This window comes from Pan paniscus, chromosome 7, assembly GCF_029289425.2.
Source record: "Pan paniscus chromosome 7, NHGRI_mPanPan1-v2.0_pri, whole genome shotgun sequence".
Taxonomy (NCBI): domain Eukaryota; kingdom Metazoa; phylum Chordata; class Mammalia; order Primates; family Hominidae; genus Pan; species Pan paniscus.
Genome location: NC_073256.2, coordinates 19,441,094 through 19,460,609, shown reverse-complemented (window position 1 = coordinate 19,460,609; position 19,516 = coordinate 19,441,094). Strand labels below are relative to the sequence as shown.

At 37.8% G+C, this 19,516-nt stretch overlaps 1 protein-coding gene across 2 annotated transcripts in view; it reads left to right on the top strand.

Moving 5' to 3' along the window:
• Positions 1-19,516, top strand: part of CSMD1 (CUB and Sushi multiple domains 1) — a 2,070,470-nt gene that overhangs the window by 343,207 nt on the left and 1,707,747 nt on the right. For both annotated transcript variants that reach the window (XM_034966977.3, XM_034966976.3), the window contains exon 2: positions 8,197-8,413. In XM_034966977.3, the coding sequence (XP_034822868.1) occupies positions 8,197-8,413 (217 nt within the window). The remainder of the gene's footprint in view (positions 1-8,196; positions 8,414-19,516) is intronic.

The following is a 19,516-nucleotide window of genomic DNA, read 5'->3' as shown; positions in this document are numbered from 1 at the left end:
GCGAAGACTCAGGTTTAGATTGTCACCTGTTTCAGGCAAAAAAATCGTTTATTTCCAAAACATCGATGTGAGATCTGGGAATCATGAATAAAACAGTGCTTGCTGTTTTTGATTTGATTGGCTGAGGAATATAACCGACTTTATCACTCAGAATCTCTAAAGTCGTGTTACATGGCCTTGAAATCCTCATATTTTAAGTACAATGTTTAAGTACAATGAGCGGAGGAGCACATGCAGGCGTGGGGTGCCATGAAGCCTCCCTGTGAAAAATGATGTGTCCCGGAATCTAAAGGAGAACAGGGTAAAGGCAGGCACAGGGCAAATCCCACTCATCATCTTTCACGTAAAATTCTCTTGCAATTAGGAGGCCCTCTAGCTAAATATTCCTTTGTAAAAATGACAATAATCATCTTTTTTCTTTCCTGTGTCTACCCCTGCTTCCTACCTTTGACATCCCTTTTTGCCAGTCTACAATTACTTTGCAAAATGGGCAGCCTCGTCATCCTGCACCTGTGGAAACTGGGGCTCATATCCATGAGGCAACATGTTCAAGGCTTAATGCTCCATGCAGCAAATTAATCATATTTTAGATTTGTTTGATCCGAAGCCCAGTGCTTTGCTTGCCTTTTTTTTTTTTTTGCCCCTGCACTACGCCTGCTGTCTTGGCAATTTGTCTTTTCAGAGTGGGCACACATTGAATGACTTTATTACCATTAATGCAACAATTTCTTAGTAGGTGAAAACATTACATTGCTGGAGTTAACTAAAGCTGCCTCCCCTGGGGGCAATAGCAAAGGGAACAACATTGACATCATATCCATGAGGTTCCAGTTCTGACTCATGGCAGCCTTGCCTTGCCTGGAATGATGACCCCTGTCTAGAAGGAAAAAGCAGAGAGGCCAACGTCCATAGGAACACCATGTAGGGGAAAAATTAGCTTCCCACAAAGCAGGGAGTATTTAAGGAGCTTTCGACAATCAGGCTGCTGAACAGGATTGAGAGAATAGCAACTCTGCTTTTGGAATTAAAATATCACCTGCATCCTAATGTTTTAAGTAATCACTAACCAGAATATAGATTTATAGTTCTTTCAAGTACCGCTGCTTTCCCTGCTTCCCTATGAGTGTGCCCAGAGATTTAATTTGTCCCACCACCTCTACCTCCCACACATGCACTCAAACTTACCCACAGGCTTCAACAATTGAATGTCAAGTAGCAGACACTATTCTAGAAATGGGCATATAAACAAGCCAATCATTATCTTCACTCTTGGAAGGTTTACATTTTAGTGTAGAAAGAGATCATCAATGAGTAAGCAAGTAAATAGGATATTTCACAAAGTTATAAATGCTATAAGGGAATTAAATAGTGTAGGGGCCAGTCATGGTGGCTTACACCTGTAATTCTAGTACTTTGGGAGGCTGAGGCGAGCCCATCACCTGAGGTCAGAGGTTCGTGACCAGCCTGGCCAACATGGTGAACAACCCTGTCTCTACTAAAAATAGAAATATTAGTCAGGTATGGTGGCGCGTGCCTGTAATCCCAGCTACTCTGGAGGTTGAGGCAGGAGGATCACTTGAACCTGGGAGGTGGAGGCTGCAGTGAGCTAAGATAGCGCCACTGCACTCTAGGCTGGTGACAGAGAGAGACTTTGTCTCAAAAAAAAAATAGGGCAATGGGTAGCATGTAATGTTGGAAGAATGTTGCTGATTGAGATATGAGTGTCTGGAAAGAGTATACTGTATTGAGACCTGCATGAGGTCTCAATGAAAAAATCTGGGCCAAGCTCATTTCGGGTAGCTAGACCCACATGTGCAAAGGGCCTGGGGTGGGAACAAGCGTGGTGTGTTCAAGGAAGGCAAAGAAGTGACATTGACCAGTGAAAACCTCCCTTTTCCTTTTGGAGTGATACAAACCGGGTACTCCTGGTTCATTTTCAGTGTAAGAGCTCACTTCAAGGCCTTGCTCATGGGCCGAGATTCCACAGTGAGAAACCGATTCCTTGGCTCTCTTTCAGGCAGGCTGCCTCTGGCATTTTTACTTTTCTTCTTTGCTCATGTAGTGAGTAATCTCCCATAAGTGTTTGGGAGTAAAACCCAACCAAGTACCCTAGGGCGCTGAGCGAGAGTGGCTGATGTCAGTCCCTCCAGGTGATCTGAGAATCATCAGGCTTTCAAAGCCTCCTACAGGGCATGGTGTTCCTGCAAAATGCCTGAAGACTTTCATTTTGAAAACCCTTAATCGAAGTCCCCGGAATGGCACTTTAAATCATGGTCCTTCCACAATTAATTATTTTCCCCATAATGCAGACCCTGGAATAACCCATGAAACTGTAGAAGATAATGCAGAATTTAATGCATATTTGATTTGTTTACCGTTTCAAACAGCGCTTATCTGATCAGGGAAACTTCCACTTCCTTCATTGAAATCTGAGGCCTCTCACTATATCAAATTCCAGAGCCACTTAGAAGTCTGTCATACTCCTTAGCTCTTAAAGAAAAAAATTCATTGAGAATCACAATGGACCATTTTATTTTATATGATTTTATTTTTTCTTTATTTTATGTTTTTTACTTGAGAGTTGCTTGATAGCTACGTCCAGTAGGAGTAAGGCAATGTTTAGTGTTGCAGAAAAGCCAACAGGTATACAATATAATTTGATCACAAAAATGTCAAAAATGGAAGATGCTTTGGAGGTCAAAAATCTGCCTGTCAGAAAGTAATCAAGTTCTCATTTACACAATAATTTATATAGACATGAAAACCATAAATTGTCATTTTCACAAAATAGACGTAGTAAAAGGATCGACACTGCCACTGAGTGTAATAAATATGTAAGGTTTATTTTTCCACCAATGATGTTGTTTTAAAAATGAGCCGGTGTGGTGATCTGGGCTTTTTGCAAACAGGATAAAAACCACAAAGGCTGTTTTTGACGTTTGTCTCCAATGAGACATACTGTTCAGATGATAATATGGCTTCTGACTGGACTCTATTTACACACAAATCTATATACGCTTTCAAATGATATCAGGCCCCAGAGTTGGACACAATTATACATGCCCAAGTCTTTTCATCTCCAGACTGTTCCTCCGCAGCCCTGTCCATCATTTCTCAAATGACTCGTTTCCTCATTTGTAGAATTTGCTACAGAGTATCATTTCCCTGCATGGCTGTCTCCATGTACAGAACAGTACAGTCCACATCTTTCTAAGTCCCTAGACCCAATTACATGTCAAAATATCTCTGATGTCCAAACATTTGCTCTCAGACAGAGGTTTTGAATAGCAAAACCATTGCCTCATCATAAAGCATTATCCAAGTAATTATTTTCACAGCTAGCAAAGCAAAGGCTAAGCCACAGCCCACTTCAAAGGCTGTGCGCCAATTAAATGAGGTAGTACAACATATTTGGCACACCAGTTTTTAAATATTATGTCCACCTCTGCTACTTTCTGAGAATGCCCACCCAGCCCAGGACTGAGAGAAACAGCACAGTTTCATCCAGGTGTAGAATCTAGGAAGGTGTTTGTTTATGATACCTTCACGCCTCACATGCTCACAGTGAATCAGTTTGGATCACAGATGAATCATCTCAGCTGCTATCTTGTAGGAAAAGTATGTGCCGCTGCTATACAGCAGCACAAATTACAGAGCAAGAGCCTGGGAGAGGAACCAACCGACTGTGGGGGGTGTTGAGAGTGGAGGGGTTAGTTCATCTCAGAAATGATGAGGGCACGGGACCATTTTCTAAGCTGTGTGTTTCTGAGACAGGCTTTCAAAGTAGAAAATTGTCATAGGACACAGTGAGCCCTGCGTTTACTGGAGTGTGTTTTCCGGCCTCCAAGAGGGGCACTGCTGTATAACCAACCATCAACTCCATGGCTCACCGGGGCCCAGAGCAAGTCGTCCTGTAGGCTCCTTGCCGAGCACTTCCCCATCTTGCAGACCTGGACCTTCACAGGATAGAGAGTAGCACCTGCAGGCTGACCAGGTCACCTCCAAAGCAAGACACTTCCTAGGTCAGTTCTTACTGGTTCCTGCAGGACTGGCAAGTATTTAATCCAAATCCAAATTGTTCACATCTTGCATGCCAGGTAGTACTGCAACATTAACTGTGGATTAGAAAAGTGTTCAGAGAAATGTTAGCAGTAATTATCTTTGGTAATAAGACTATGAATGATGTTTATGTTTCTAAATGCTACTTAATACTTTCACTTTTTTTTCCTTCAATGGCCATTGATTAGTTTTAAAGAACGGCAGAAGTTAGAGTCCCTACATATCTAGATTTTCCAAATGTCTGTATTTGCTCATCATTTTATTTTGTGATCTAAGGTATTTATTGTGATATATGTTATGATTTGATCACCATACTTGAGGTCTGTAATGTACTGGGTTGTCTGCTGTGTTTGTTCGTGGAGATGTAACTGGGTTGGGTGGGACGGCTCTAGGCTTTGGTGTCAGAAGCCCTTGATTCATTCCCGGAAGACTTTGGACAACTTACTTCATTTTCACTTGTTCTTCCATCCTTGTAAAATCATGATGTGTGGCTACTTAGATGGTCAACAAAGATTATATGTGAATATGTAGTTTGAAAACAGAACCTCAGTCCAACAGTATAAGACAGAAATTAAAAATGACTGAAGTTAACTCTGTGTATGGAAGGTTGTGGTATTAAGGTCTTATATAAGGAGTAGAAATCTGCAAAAAAACTAACTCTCTGATTCTTCTATATCTAACATTCTGCTGATTACTTTAGATAGGAGCCAGATGTTTCGTATGTTATTATTTCAGTGCCAGATGATTTAGATCCCAGTTGCCTAAAATTATGGCATGTGTTCAGGTTTTCTCTTGGAAGTTTGTTTGAATTATAGCAGCAAGAACATCTGTATGCACAATGTTGCATGTATGTTTCTCTGTGATGTGTATTTTGTATCCATGCAATTACAGATGTGTATTTTGGTATATGTGTAATTGCATGCATACCAAAATATACATCACAGAGTGTGTTCATATATATATGAAATTGAAATCAAAATTGAAATTGAAATCAAACTTCAGTATCACTAGGAAAAATATACACATACATATATACTTCTTTTTTACCATTGATATTGCCATTGATATTGATATTTTATTTCAAGGTGACTTCCAATGTCAGTTTATGGAGGAAGAAGACCATTAGACTTTTTTTTTTTTTTTTAGCAATAATTAAGGTTTCAATCCCTGTAAAATAACATCTTAATTTTAACTAAAACATTACAATTATCACAGAAACTACCGATTATTTTATTGCCCTGAAGAAATACAAATTACAAAGGTACTTACAAGGTATTCATGTTAAACAACATGTTGAAATATGGTTATGTTTGCAGCATTTAAAAGTTGTCCATTAAGAATATTCAATTAAAATAATCCACTTGTTTGAAGCTGTACTTAAGGACATCATTTACATCAAGCTTAGATGTACATCGTTTAAAAAGAAAACATGTATAGAATATTTGTGCATACTCTATAGTAGGCAAGGGCCCATTAGAGTATAAGATCCAAGAGAAAAGAGGACTACCATATTAGCTTTAAATCTAGATTCTATATCTTTGTGGATTTTATGGCTTTCTATTCTGTTCCACTGTCTATTTATCTAGGCTTACACCAATCAAACACTGCTTTAATCACTGTGGCTTTATAATAAGATGCAGTATTAAGTGGCAGACCAAATAAATCCGATTCTATCTTAGGCATAGATACTTTAAAAACTTCTTGGTTGTTTGCACTGGACAGCCAACGATGATACTCATTCTGCTAAGAACTTTTGAGCAGTTGCCAAAATTTCTAACCGGTGCTATGGAATGTCAATGAATGGATCAAATGTGACTCAGTGAGCAACATGCACTGTATTCATTAGTACCCTGAATGCAGCCTAAATGTTATTCCTTTAGGAAATCTTAATATCTGTTCATCTGATTCAACCTGATGGGTCTATAACAGTAACTACTTTCCAGTTGACGTTTTTCTCTTGAACTGATTTTTCTTTTTTCCAATTTATAATCAAGTCTTCCCTTTTTTTGATTTACTGTTAAGCAAGAATTACTCGTAAAGCAGACAAGCTATTTTCTTTAAAAACCTTTCAAAACCCCACAGCTTTAATATTTACTTGTTACAGTTTTATTATTAGACTTAAATTTAGTGGAAAATGGGCTTTTTATTAGTTCTCTGGTTTTAAACTCATAAATCCCTTTCATTAAATCTTTTTATTAAGATTTTGCCAACTCCCACAAGCATTTGATAATATTACTGTGAATGATTTGAGCTCACTGAGGTCTACTGTTGTAAAATACTTTTTAAGTATAAAATGTAGTTGAAAATAATTTTCTATTTGTACTTTAACAATAAGAGCTGAGATAATACTTGTATTCAAGTACTTACACTACATGCCACAATCTGAGTACACCCAGGTCCCTTCAAAACTTTCTCAATATTTTTAGTGTCAAAACATTTAAATACATTTAAAGCACATTAGTGGGAAATGGGCATATTAAGAAGGTAAGAAACATAGACAGTTTTTGCGAGCTACTTAACAACTAACCTCAGTCAAAGGAAATGTTGGAAGGGTTTGAGAGGGTTATCCTATTCCCTTACAGGATAGTAATATTTACAGGGTACATGAGCAGAGTGTGTTTATGAGAGCACACTTCCAACGATCTGTCTGCCCCGTTTTCAGCTTTGGCTCCTCTTGCTTCAGTTGGATTGGCCCAGGCATGGCCATCACAGGCAGACTGTTACAGGTAACTGAACAGACCAAAAAAAAAAAAAAAAAATTAACAACCACAGGGACCAAATTAGCATGGCACGGAGAGCTTGTATGTGGGAAGTAACATGGTAAGGGGAAGGGCTGAAACAGGCAAGTAGGGAATCAACCTGCAAAGTAGGTGGATGAAGATCAGGAGTAGCGGAAATGAAATGCATCGGTGAGGCTGACAAGGCAGGCATTTCGGTTTGTCTAGTGGTAAAAATAGCATAGGTGGGTCAGGTGTGCAGCTGTTACTAATCTCCCAGAGCTGTTCTTTCAGCGCTTGGTTCTTGCAGGAAGCCTGGGGCCTACAATTTACTCAAGGGTTCTGTTCTTTCAAACTACTCCAGAAGTCTGGGAGTCACCTGAGAAGTGCTTTGTTAGAATCAATAACACAAAATCTTCAGAGGCAGAGGCAGAATGAAATCAGTTCCTGAGACACTGCTCAGTGTCTTGAAGGTGGCTTTGTGGCACTCAATTGCCCTTCAGCCCTCATCATTTCCCATTGTCATGTCAATCCTAAACCCTCAGGGTAATCCCAGTTCCACCTGCCAAAGGGAAGTTCTTAAGGGAGGGCTGAGTAAAACGTGAGATGTCCTGCAGTCCTGCTTAGGGACTAAGCTAAATCACTTACTGCTTACTTACTGCTCTTTGGAACTCTGAGCCTTTTCTTTACTTGGTCCCTTCATTTTGTGGTACACCTTCCTTTCTCCTCCACCTGCTAAGTCCTGCCTGTGTGAACGGGTAGACATCAATAGTGAGGATGTTGTTACAGTCCTCGTTTTGCTGAGCTGCTCTTTCATTTCAGCGTCATTTAACTTACCTTGTTTTATGTCTTTTGTTTTCAACTTGATAAGCTTCCTATATGCATGTGTTATTCTTCTGCCCAGTAAGACATTTGCCAGCACAGGCACCGATCAATCACTGGCGTATTGACCTTGTTTTTTTCTAACTATTCTTATTACCACATATTGCAGTTATGTGGCTAGGTGACCAGGTGTGTATGTATATAGTTTTATAATGTTTATTTTTCTGTAACTTAGTTTCCACCAACAAAGAATTTAGGGTGGAGTGTTTTAAGCATGATACTATGTAGATAGTTAGCACCAAATTTGTTCCCCCATGAACTGAAATTTGATATTGATGAGGCTGTATTTTAAAGTGACAGGAAAAAGAATTTCCCTAAACTTCTAATATTAGTTACAAAATGTTGCATATTTTCTTTCCTTTTAATTTGTTGTTGTCCTCTATCTTTCAGAACTGCAGAACACTTAATTTATCCTTCAATATTTGTGCAAGAATTACAAAATATTATAAAAATTGGCGAAAGTGTTTAGAAATTTTTTAAATCACAGATTAAAGATGGCCAGAATAATATGCTTTTTTGTGTGTGTTTTCTCTTCCAGGTCAGAACTGTGGAGGCTTAGTCCAGGGTCCCAATGGCACTATTGAGAGCCCAGGGTTTCCTCACGGGTATCCGAACTATGCCAACTGCACCTGGATCATCATCACGGGCGAGCGCAATAGGATACAGTTGTCCTTCCATACCTTTGCTCTTGAAGAAGATTTTGATATTTTATCAGTTTACGATGGACAGCCTCAACAAGGGAATTTAAAAGTGAGGTAAGGTATCAACTTTTTATATTATAGTTTAGTTAGCACTGTTTGAATACACAGATTCTCAAATCTAGTTGGAATATTTAAATTTTATTATTGTGTCCGGAGTTGGTTCCTTCCGGTGGGTTCGTGGCCTCGCTGACTTCAAGAATGAAGCCACAGACCTTTGGGGTGAGTTTTCCAGCTCTTAAAGATGCCAGGGAAACAAAGAGTTTGTGGTAGCAAGGTTTATTGCTAAGAGCGAATAAAGTTTCCACAGCACGGAAAGGGAGATCAACCCGTTGGGATGCTTTTGTGTCCTTATTTGTCCCCTCCCATGTTCCATTTCTGTCCTATCGGAATGCCCTTTTTTCAATCCTCTGTGTGATTGGCTACTTTTACGATCCTGCTGATTGGTGTGTTTCATAGAGCGCTGATTGGTGCATTTTACAGAGCGCTGATTGGTGTGTTTTACAGAGTGCTGATTGGTGCATTTTACAATCCTCTTGTAAGACAGAAAAGTTCTCCAAGTCCCCACTCAATGCAGGAAGTCCAGCTGGCTTCACCTCTCATTACCAGAAAAGAAAAATACAGTTACTATACAGAAAACTTGAAGTCTATCAACTTGTGGCAAATTGTGCATACTTTTTCTATACTTAAAAATTTAACTTTTTATTGAAAGTTATCACTGACTTTGTTTATAGATATCGTATTGTTCAAGATCTGTGAAACAGAGTTGTCAAGGTAATTTAAATAAAATTATAATACACCATTGTTTTTAAGCAACTGTGAGTTTGAGAGAAAAAGAATAAAGATAAATTCTTGAGTACAATTCAGCTAATCAGAACAAAATGAACCCTTATGTTGTCAGAGAATATATTCAGTGAAAGGAACATAGGAGGTGGGTGAGGGAACAACATTCAGGACTATTGCATTCTTTGGAGAATTTTTGGTTTAGACAATAATGGTACAATCTATTCATAATTGGTTTTCTCTTTTGATCTATGGTTTTTACAATGAAGAAAGCAAAACATTTCCTGGGATCATTTTTAAATTATCTTTTTTCAATTGTCAACAAGAAAAAATTATACCTGTACATCTGTATCTACTTTTTGTTTTCAGTTTGGCAAAGGAAGAAGGAATATCCCTTCCAAAGAAATCAGATTTTCCTAACAAAATTGATTAACTTATATAGATTACTGATGTTAATGCCAACAGTAATACACACAAGAATCATATGCTTCATTTATTATTTTATGGGATGAGAAAAAAATCTCTACAGAAAACACAATTTTATGTGTACATCTAGTTTATAATATGTCAATATATGCTACATAACTAATAGGTTAAATATAAAATATATTCATTAATATATTTTCAAATATATTTTATTTGCATTTTTTCACCCATTTTCAAATACCTAGTTTTTTTTCTGAGTCATCTACAATATCTATTATCTGTTTTTAGTAGCATGTTTACCTTTCATACATAGTAGAATGGCCATCTCTTTTCTGAAACAGGTAAGCTTTCCTCTGTCCTTTTATTACATTTATGGTCTTATGTGTTAGTATTTGAACAAAGTATCTACATATACAATACTTGCTAATTTGATGTAGGCTTTCTTAAATAATTTATGCTCTTTAAAAGTCAGTTATTTTTTTGTTGTCAATTATCAATGCTACTAGGGTATAGTAGTGTATTATAATGGTAATAAAAACTGCAGAGTTACAGAAAAAAGAATTAGACAATCCATTTTATTCAAATGCCAATGTGTGTGACTCTACGTTAAAATTATGACTTTACCTTTCCATTAAAAAATGCTTGTTAAAAATATGCACTCCTAAAAATATTTCCATTTTCTTTCTCTCAATATTTTTATTTACTCTAGTTCTTTCATATATAGAAAACCTGTCTTAATTTGACTGACAGGTATGTCTTTCAATAATGTATTATCTCTTATGGTCTTATGGTACTATTGTGATCATTTTATATTAATAAATATAAAAGAACATTCTTACCATCTTCAATATTATAACAGGATCGACAGCGGAAATATTAAGTTAGAACAATTAGAAACATATTTCATTTTGGAGTTTCAGTGAACAGTAAATAAATTGATATTTGTGCCTCAGAGAGCTTTATTATGAGTTGTTTGTACAACACAATGTTTTTGTCTTTTACTTGCTGGGTTATCTTTAGTAGAGGAAGCAAGGGACGTTGATAAGAAAGAGACTACTTGGATTCATATGAATCACTTAGTTACCGACAATTTTTTGTTTGAAATAGAGAAAAATATGTCATATTTCTACTTGTTTCTTGTCGTTAGAGTTAGGATGTTGCTTTCATCTTGATATTCCATTTTATATGTCTTCCTCCTATCCGCATACGTAGAATGCCATTTTGAGGAGACGTTCGAGGGGTGCAGAGTGATTTCTTTGGGAACTGTTTAGAGTACTGTAATACAAATCGGAAAAATACCCAATGACTACTGAGTGTTACAGGTCTCTACTATTACAAAATGTGAAATAAATAGAGATGTGAAATTGGAATTGGTGTGTTGTCAGGGAAAACACATGAGGAGGTGTTTTCTCTTTCAACATTCAGGATGAGTTGATGGGGAAAGTAGTTATAAATAGTAGCAAATTCTAATTAATCGGGAAAGGGAGCACTCTAATGCTATTCGTTTCCCATTATGCTTTGAAACAGTTGTTTATTTCTCAAACGCAATTAAGTAGCAACACTTAAGGCAGCTCTAGAATTCAAAGGATGGATTCTTTTGTGGGAGGATTGATGTAGGAGCTGCTGATAACTGAGATGTCACAAAAGTTATTACTTAGAGCTGTCTTGGTGTGTTGTTGTTTTATTGTTGCACAAAAGCTATTTTTAGAAGTTTAAAATGTGCATTAACTGAAATACCAAAACAGTTTTTCTGTTAAACAACTTGAGCATTTTTAGTATCAATAAATTTCTTTCACATAACCACTGTAATATTTTTTTCCGAAATAAACTTAAGAGGCAGATTTAATCCCCAGCTGACAAAACAGAATATATACTTTAGAATTATTGATGCTTACCTTGTAACTGGAACTTTAGACAGAAATATAGTATTATTTACATATGTAAAAATATTTAGAGTTAAAAAATTAATGTATGCTTTATATTATCATCTTGGATTATTTCTTTAGTACAAACATACCAACAATACATATATGATTTGTGCACCCATCAATAAACTAAATTTTAATGATGTCGATATTGAGAGCTGAAATGAGACCTCTCTTGGTAAGCACAAGGAAGAAATTTGGACTCAAAATTCAAAATGAAAAATCTGATCTTTGCGTTATTTAGAATTAAAGCATCTCTTCATTTTTTTTTTTTTTTAATGACCTGTCAGGTGGTTGCTGTTTTAAACAGCTGAACTTTATTGACTCTGCATTTCCTCTTGCTTCCCAGTCTCCATTAAGGTCCAACCATGCAGTCACCAAATCCCACAATGCTTATTTTTTAACATGTCTTGGGCTAAGCATGGTGGCTCATGCCTGTAATCCCAGCACTTTGGGAGGCTAAGGCGGGTGGGTCACCTGAGGTCAGGAGTTTGAGACCATCCTTGGCCAATATGATGAAACCCCGTCTCAACTAAAAATACAAAAAAAATTAGCTGGACATGGTGGCAGGCATCTGTAAGTCCAGCTACTTGGGAGGCTGAGGCAGGAGAATCACTTGAACCTGGGAAATGGAGGTTGCAGTGAGTGCAGATCATGCCACTGCACTCCAGCCTGGGTGACAGAGGTAGACTTCATCTCAAACAAAACAAAAGAAAAAGGAAGTAGGCCTGGCATGGTGGCTCATACCTGTAATCCCAGCACTTTGGGAGGCCGAGGCAGTTGGATCACGAGGTCAGGAGATTGAGACCATCCTGGCTAACACAGTGAAACCCCATCTCTACTGAAAATACAAAAAAAAAAAAAAATTAGCTGGGCGTGGTGGTGGGCGCCTGTAATCCCAGCTACTTGGGAGGCTGAGGCAGGAGACTGGTGTGAACTGGGGAGGCGGAGCTTGCAGTGAGCCGAGATCGCACCACTGCACTCCAGCCTGGGGGACAGAGTAAAACTCCATCAAAACAAACAAACAAACAAACAAAAAACATCTTTCCATTAACCACAGCCTGTTTTGATCCTCATAGTAAATGTTCCTACGAAGGCTCCTGTCCTGGCACAGGCTGTCCTGAGCGTTCACATAGACCAATGCACGATCCTTTCCTGCCCCAGGCTCCCCTCTCGGGAACACTGACACATCTGCTGCTGTCCTAGCCCTGGCTTCTATCTCCGGCAACATAAACAGTTCTAGTACCCATGACCCTGAAATTCAAGAAACTCCATGGTCGGCCTCCAAACTGCGCTCTGGCCTTCAGTCCCTCCCGTTTGTCCCCTGAAAAGTATCCTCGTTCAGTTGCACAGATCTGTGGGTTACTCCTTGACCTGACCTTACAACAGAATGTTGTCCTCTTATTCCCAGCCTCTCCCTCTACCGGTCTGAATAGGATGCGTCTTTCAAAACCCAGTGCACATTATATTTATTTCATGAAATCTTCCCTAGGCATTCCAAACAACAACCCACATACATTTTCTGTGTGTGCATGAACTCCTGTAACACTGGCCACCGACTGCACTTGGAAGCCTGTGCTCCTTTGAACTCACACCTGCCCTGAAGTTACCGCCCATTGGGGCTCGGGGCTTGTATATCTTTGTACATTCAGATGTCTAATAGAACGTAATCCTCTGAGGCCAAGAAATGTGCCCTGAATGTGTCTTCTCCTGTGATTACCAATGTCTTGACTTTTTCCCTGCCCCCCCTACCCCCATGATGGAGTTTTGCTCTTGTCACCCAGGCTGGAGTGCAATGGTACGATATTGGCTCACTGCAATCTCCGCCTCTCCGGTTTAAGCAATTCTGCTGTCTCCGCCTCCTGAGTAACTGGGATTACAGGTGTGCACCACCACACCTGGCTAATTTTTGTATTTTTAGTAGAGACGGTGTTTCACCATGTTGGCCAGGCTGGTCTAGAACTCCTGACCTCAGGTGATCTGCCCACCTCGGCCTCCCAAAGTGCTGGAAGATATCTTGACTTTCAAATCGTCAATAAGTGTTCGTGGGGCAATTTTGAATTACAGTATTCCTGACTGAGGGCAACTCATCCCTGCCACTGTGCACGGAACCCAACGTGACTTAATGTAACTCTCTCCTAAATGAATGTGAGTCAACCATCCCATGTGGTGACTGATAATTGGTACATGTTTTCTAAATTTGAAGTTTTATTTACTTGTCCCAAATCAGAAACAATTGAGGTTGACATCTATTTCCAACTTTGATACAATTATTATATCAAAGGTCTAAGAGAAACTCCTTAGAAAGTCAGAAAGTGAATAAAGGCGAATCTATGAAGGGAGATTTTACCACTCAATATAGAAAATCAGGATATATTAATTCATGATTATTGTAAAATACAAGGCCTAGGGAAATAGCTTTGGCATTTATCTCGAGTTCCTCGGTCTTTCTAACTTTAACAAGATTACCCCTAATTTTCTGCAATGCTGATAATGAAGAGGTTAGAGGTGAATGTGATAGGGCCATTAAAATCAGAAAATCATGAATAAGTGTTGTTAAAATAGAATAGGTTTTCCAATTTTCTTAAACAGTAATAATGCTTTTGAATGCATTAAATATTTTTAAAAACAGTTTTATTGTGGATAGTTAGGTTACACACCATGACAAAACCTACCTAACCTAAAATATATCTGGTGATATTTAGAACTTATAGACATATGAGGGCTAAAGAAAGGGTCTCAATTACATTAGGATCATATTAGACTAGAGACCTAGCATTGCCTAAATTCTGCTTTTCTGTCTCCATAGTTGCTACGAGGTCCTAAGGGAGCCATTCACAAATCAATGGACTGATTAAAAAAAAAAAACAAAAAAAAAAAACAAGGTATCATATCATTTTATTTTATTTTATTTTATTTTATTTTATTTTATTTTCTTGAGACTGAATCTTGCTCTGTCGCCCAGGCTGGAGTGTGGTGGCAGGAACTCAGCTCACTGCAACCTCTGCCTCCCGGGTTCCAGCGATTCTCCTGCCTCAGCCTCCCAAGTAGCTGGGATTACAGGCACATGCCACCACTCCTGGCTAATATTTGTATTTTTTAATAGAGACAGGGTTTCACCATATTGGCCAGGCTGGTCTCGAACTCCTGACCTCGTGATCCACCCGCCTCGGCCTCCCAAAGTGCTGGGATTACAGGCATGAACCACCGCACCTGGCCTTCATTTTATTTTTAGCTTGGCTGGTGACTGATGTCTGGTTAAGACTCTGATAATCACAGGGTGAAGCCACTGTCAAAGCTTTTATAGGGACACCAGCCTCATATGAACACCACACATGTTTTGACTTCTTATCGATGGCACTGGGGCAGCCGTGCAGTCAGGACTGGGACAGTGACCAGCAAATATAACCAGCACAGGGTGAGGGAGGATCCCAGAACCAGGGCCAGGATAGTTCCAGGGAAGTAGCAGTGGAAGAGCTTGTCACACACAGGTGACTTCTTAACTGGAGCACAGATGACAGATCACAGAAACCCATCAATGCTTAGAAACCTGGTTCAACAGGTTATTGTACCTTAGTGAGGGCACCAGAGGTGGACGGCAGAGGTGTTCGGTCCACTCAGATAAACCTATAATGTTCCCATAATTATGTGATTTTGTCACTATTCTACCTACAGATTTTAGGATGATGAAATAAAATGTAATTTTCCTCAATGTATCTTTCAAATTGCTCTTGTCAACATATGCTTTAAATTACTGACCCCTAGGAAAGCTCAATCATTATTGGTTAAGTTTGAGTATTTTTGTTTTTGTTTTTTGTTTGTTTTTTGTTTTTGTTTTGTTTTGTTTTTGACTATTTGCAGTTGTCTAGAGAGAAGGAGAAGACCAATTAATTCAGAGATTCAAGGGTGAGATTGGGGTCTCATCATGGATATACCTAATTCTCTCCTTCCCTAAGTGATATTAATATGCAGCCTTAGTTGACAACAACTGTGACTGTGTTTGTGTGTGTGTGTGTGTGTGTGTGTGTGTGTATTTGCTATATTCTTATTTGTTAAGAAAAGGGATAAAATGACTAGTAATTAGAAATTCTGTGATAAAATAAGAAAACATGTAAGAGAGATAATAATTATGTTTGCAATACTATGAGGAAGTTTTGACAGGCATGTGAATTCTGACAACTACCTCCTCATGCTGTGGTGGTGTGTTTCGCGGTAGCTAAAAACGGATGGTTCACTTCCATATCTTGGCTTTTTTTTTAAAAACAGCAAAACCATACTAATATGGGCAGAGAAGTATTTTAGGCATTTGTAAATACAGGTGTGTGGAAAAGTATTCAAATATTGCAGTTGGCTAGAGAGAAGGAGCTTCCTGGGATATTCCTGTTATAAAGTTAAAGCCTAAGGAAAAGCATTCAGATTTACACAAAGGGAACAGAAGAACCAGCAGACAGCCACATAGTTTGCAACATGACACTATTGTTAGCAGAAAAAAGATATTTTCTTGATTTGGTCATGAAAATCTGAATGTTGACACTGTTTTATAAAATAGTAAATCTAGTCTTTGCTGTTTGTAGCGAAGTAAATATGTTAGATCACCAATGTAAATATTAATATGGAAAATAAAAATGATAAATATTGTCTAAGTGTCTTTCTAGGCAGGACATGTAATTTAGAAATCACATATAAAACTGAATGGAAAACTGGACTTCCTAAAACTTAACATTCTAAAGGCAAACGACAAGTTAAAATATTTCTAATAGGTATGAAAGACAAAGAATTGTTTCTCTTAATTTGTAAGATGCACTTCTAGAGCTACAAGAAAATTTTAAATAATCCTTCAGTTGAAAAGCAGGTAAAATATACGTAAGGAGACCAAATACAATACATTTGTGCCAGTAAGTATATTCGAACCAAGTTAAAACAATGCAGTATGATAGCTCGCCATTCTGAATGGGCATACCTTAACATTTTAGTAACAGAGTTTTTGAGGATATTGAAAACATGTTTTCATGTCTTCTTGGTAGGATATTAAATTGCTGCAACATTTTTGTATAGATATTTTGAAATTTTTCTCAAAATAAAGTACAAACTTTTCATTCAGAAATTCTAGCTAAGAATGTATTCTACAAATATACATTCAAATATGACAAAATATATGTAAAGGAATGCTTTTTGTTTCATTTTGATAATGTTTGAAAATTCAAAGATGTCTAAGTATATAAATGTAGACTATCAATAACTCTCACTAGTTAAGTAAATTACAGTATCTCTACAGTACAAATTACCATTAAAAACAATGACATTTTATTTGCGGATCTGACAAGATCTCTCACATATATGTTTCATTTAAGAATAAACACAGTATATGAGTGTCCAATTTCTTCCAAGGTTTTATTCTCTTTTAATAAAAGGCGTGTAAAAAATCATAATAAAACACCATCAGTGAATTTCTAGATGATGGTGGGAGCTCAGAGATTCCTGATCTAGATATAATTTTAACACGTTGTAGTGATTTCAGTAGAGGCTGTGGGAAGCTCCTAGAGGGGTATCTAACTCACCTGAGGGCTCTCAGAGGGCTTCCCACCAGTCAGTGTAATTTCAACCAAGGTAAAAATACTGCCTTAATCCAGAAAAAGTAGGCCATTTTAGTGTCCCTGGCAGGCCATGTGTGAGGAGAACATTTTTTTTTAACATTTTCTTTTTCCTGTGTGTGTTCTCTGTCCTTGAAATTCTTACACTGAATTACATCTGTGTTTATGCATATCCTATGTCTCTTTCTCTCTCTGGATAGTTTTATGTGTGTGTATATACTGATACTGTGTGTGTGTATATATATATATATATATATATATATATATATATGTACACACACATACATAGAAGTATATATATATGAGTGAAAAATTGGACTTCCTAAAACTTAATACTCAAAAGGCAAATGACAAATTAAGTTAAAATATTTACAATAGGTATGAAAGACCAAGAATTAGTTTCCTTCATTTATAAGATGCACTTTTAGAACTACAAGAAAATTTTAACAGAGAACTGCAAGAAAAATTTAAAAAATGATTCAGTTGAAATTTGATACTGTGTACATATATATATATACACACACACACAGAAGTATATATATGGTATATAATATATGTGTATGTATATGCTTCTATAAGCCTTTCTCCACTGGGGGTGATTTTTTGTCCCAGGGAACAGTGGCAGTATCTAGAGACTTTTTTTTTTAATTGTCACAGTGGGGAGATAGTTGCTCTTAGAATCTGACAGGTATAATCCAGAGATGCTGATCATCGTCCTGCAGTGGACAGGATATCTCACATGACAAAGAAGTGTCTGCCATACAGTATCAGAAATGCCAAGGGTGAAAACCTTTGATTTATAGCAATATCTAGAATTGTCTGTACTATTCCTATACTATTCCTATGTCTGCCTACATTATTTTTCTGTTCAAGGCCGAAGCTTAAAGAGGTTAGCTGGAACTGGCTGAGGGGAGCGACTGTTATTTTTTTTGCGGGGCAGCCAGCAGAGGCTGGGGCATCCCGGAGCAGCTGGAGTGACCAGGAATGGGAGGTGATGTTGGGCATCGTGTCAGGAAGGAAGTGAGTTTTCCACAGTAGTAGACATAATCAAATTTCATGAAGAAATCACTTTAGTAATTATTTCACATTGTCTTTCAAAAGGAAATGAAATAGTTATTTTATTTAATACCTTCTGAGAAAAGAAAGTGTCAAGAATCAGTAAAATTATTAATTTACTTCTATTCTTTTTTCTTCAGGTATCAAATCCACAGAAGTAGTTTGTTGAAATAGTTTAGTGGGAAACCATCCATATTAATATGCAATAAAGAGCTGTAAATAGATTTCCCAGATTTTTCAGGATTTTATATGAGCTTTATGTGGATGATCAAGTTTGAAGCTGAGTGACTTTTTTCTGTTTAAGATTTCCTTTTTCTTCTTTCCCCCATCCTGCCCATTTTAAGTGACTGGACAGCAAAGTCTGTTGCTGATTTATCCTTTCAACCTCTAAGAGTAGCTAAACATTCAGAATAAACAAGTGAGTTTTCATCGCATAATATTAGTTGAAATATTGAAATGTATAGTTGTTTACTGAACAAGTTCAAAGGGAATGAATGCTATATACAAAATATGTGAGTTATTCACTGTTAATTCCCAAAATTTAAAAAAGGAATATAATATTACTTACAGTATAAAGCAATTACTTGCTTTACCACAATAAATACACTCACTTACTTACCTATCCCTTTGCAGAGAAATCTGATGCACTTTGTTTATATTTGAATGTACTAAAAATAATAAAGAATCAAAAAGGCAAATATTTCACTCGATTTTCTTCTTGCTTATATCGTTTTTGCTTATGTCTTAGAACCTGCAGTATTAACTAGAACAGAATTCAGAACTCTGCACAGGGCTTCAGGTTTTCAGATCTAAGTGAATAAAGCCTTCATATATTTTCTTTGGGGCATCCTTGAACTGAAGCGTAGGTCAGGATGGGGAGACGTCTTTGCAAGAGGTGGAGTGAAGCCCACTGCAGAACTCTTCCTCAGAATCAAGCTGGCGCCCTGCCCTCCCACACCCTGCCCCCTGCGGTCCTGACCCTGATTGGATTTCTTTGGCTCCATGCCCTGAGTCTAGCTCTTGTTGACCTCCTTCTTACAACCGCTTTAAGATCAGACAACTTTCTCTCAACGTGATTTTCAGCACAACTTCCCAAGCTCAAATGTTGCACCCATCTGACACTAAACCCTCAAACAGAAGGTTCAGAGTTACTACTATTGTTGGAATACTACTTCCTTCCATATACTTTATAACCAATATCTGTTACTTTTTCCTTTAGAAATCAGTAGCATTTAAAAAAAAAAAGGTGTGGCTGCCTCCCAGCTTCAAGGAACAGCCCCCCGCAATGAACAGGGTGTATGTTCAATTTGAGCGAATCAGAGAGGAAGCAGAAATAACACAAGGGATTGCTTCATGTAGGCTGTGTCATCTCAGCCAAA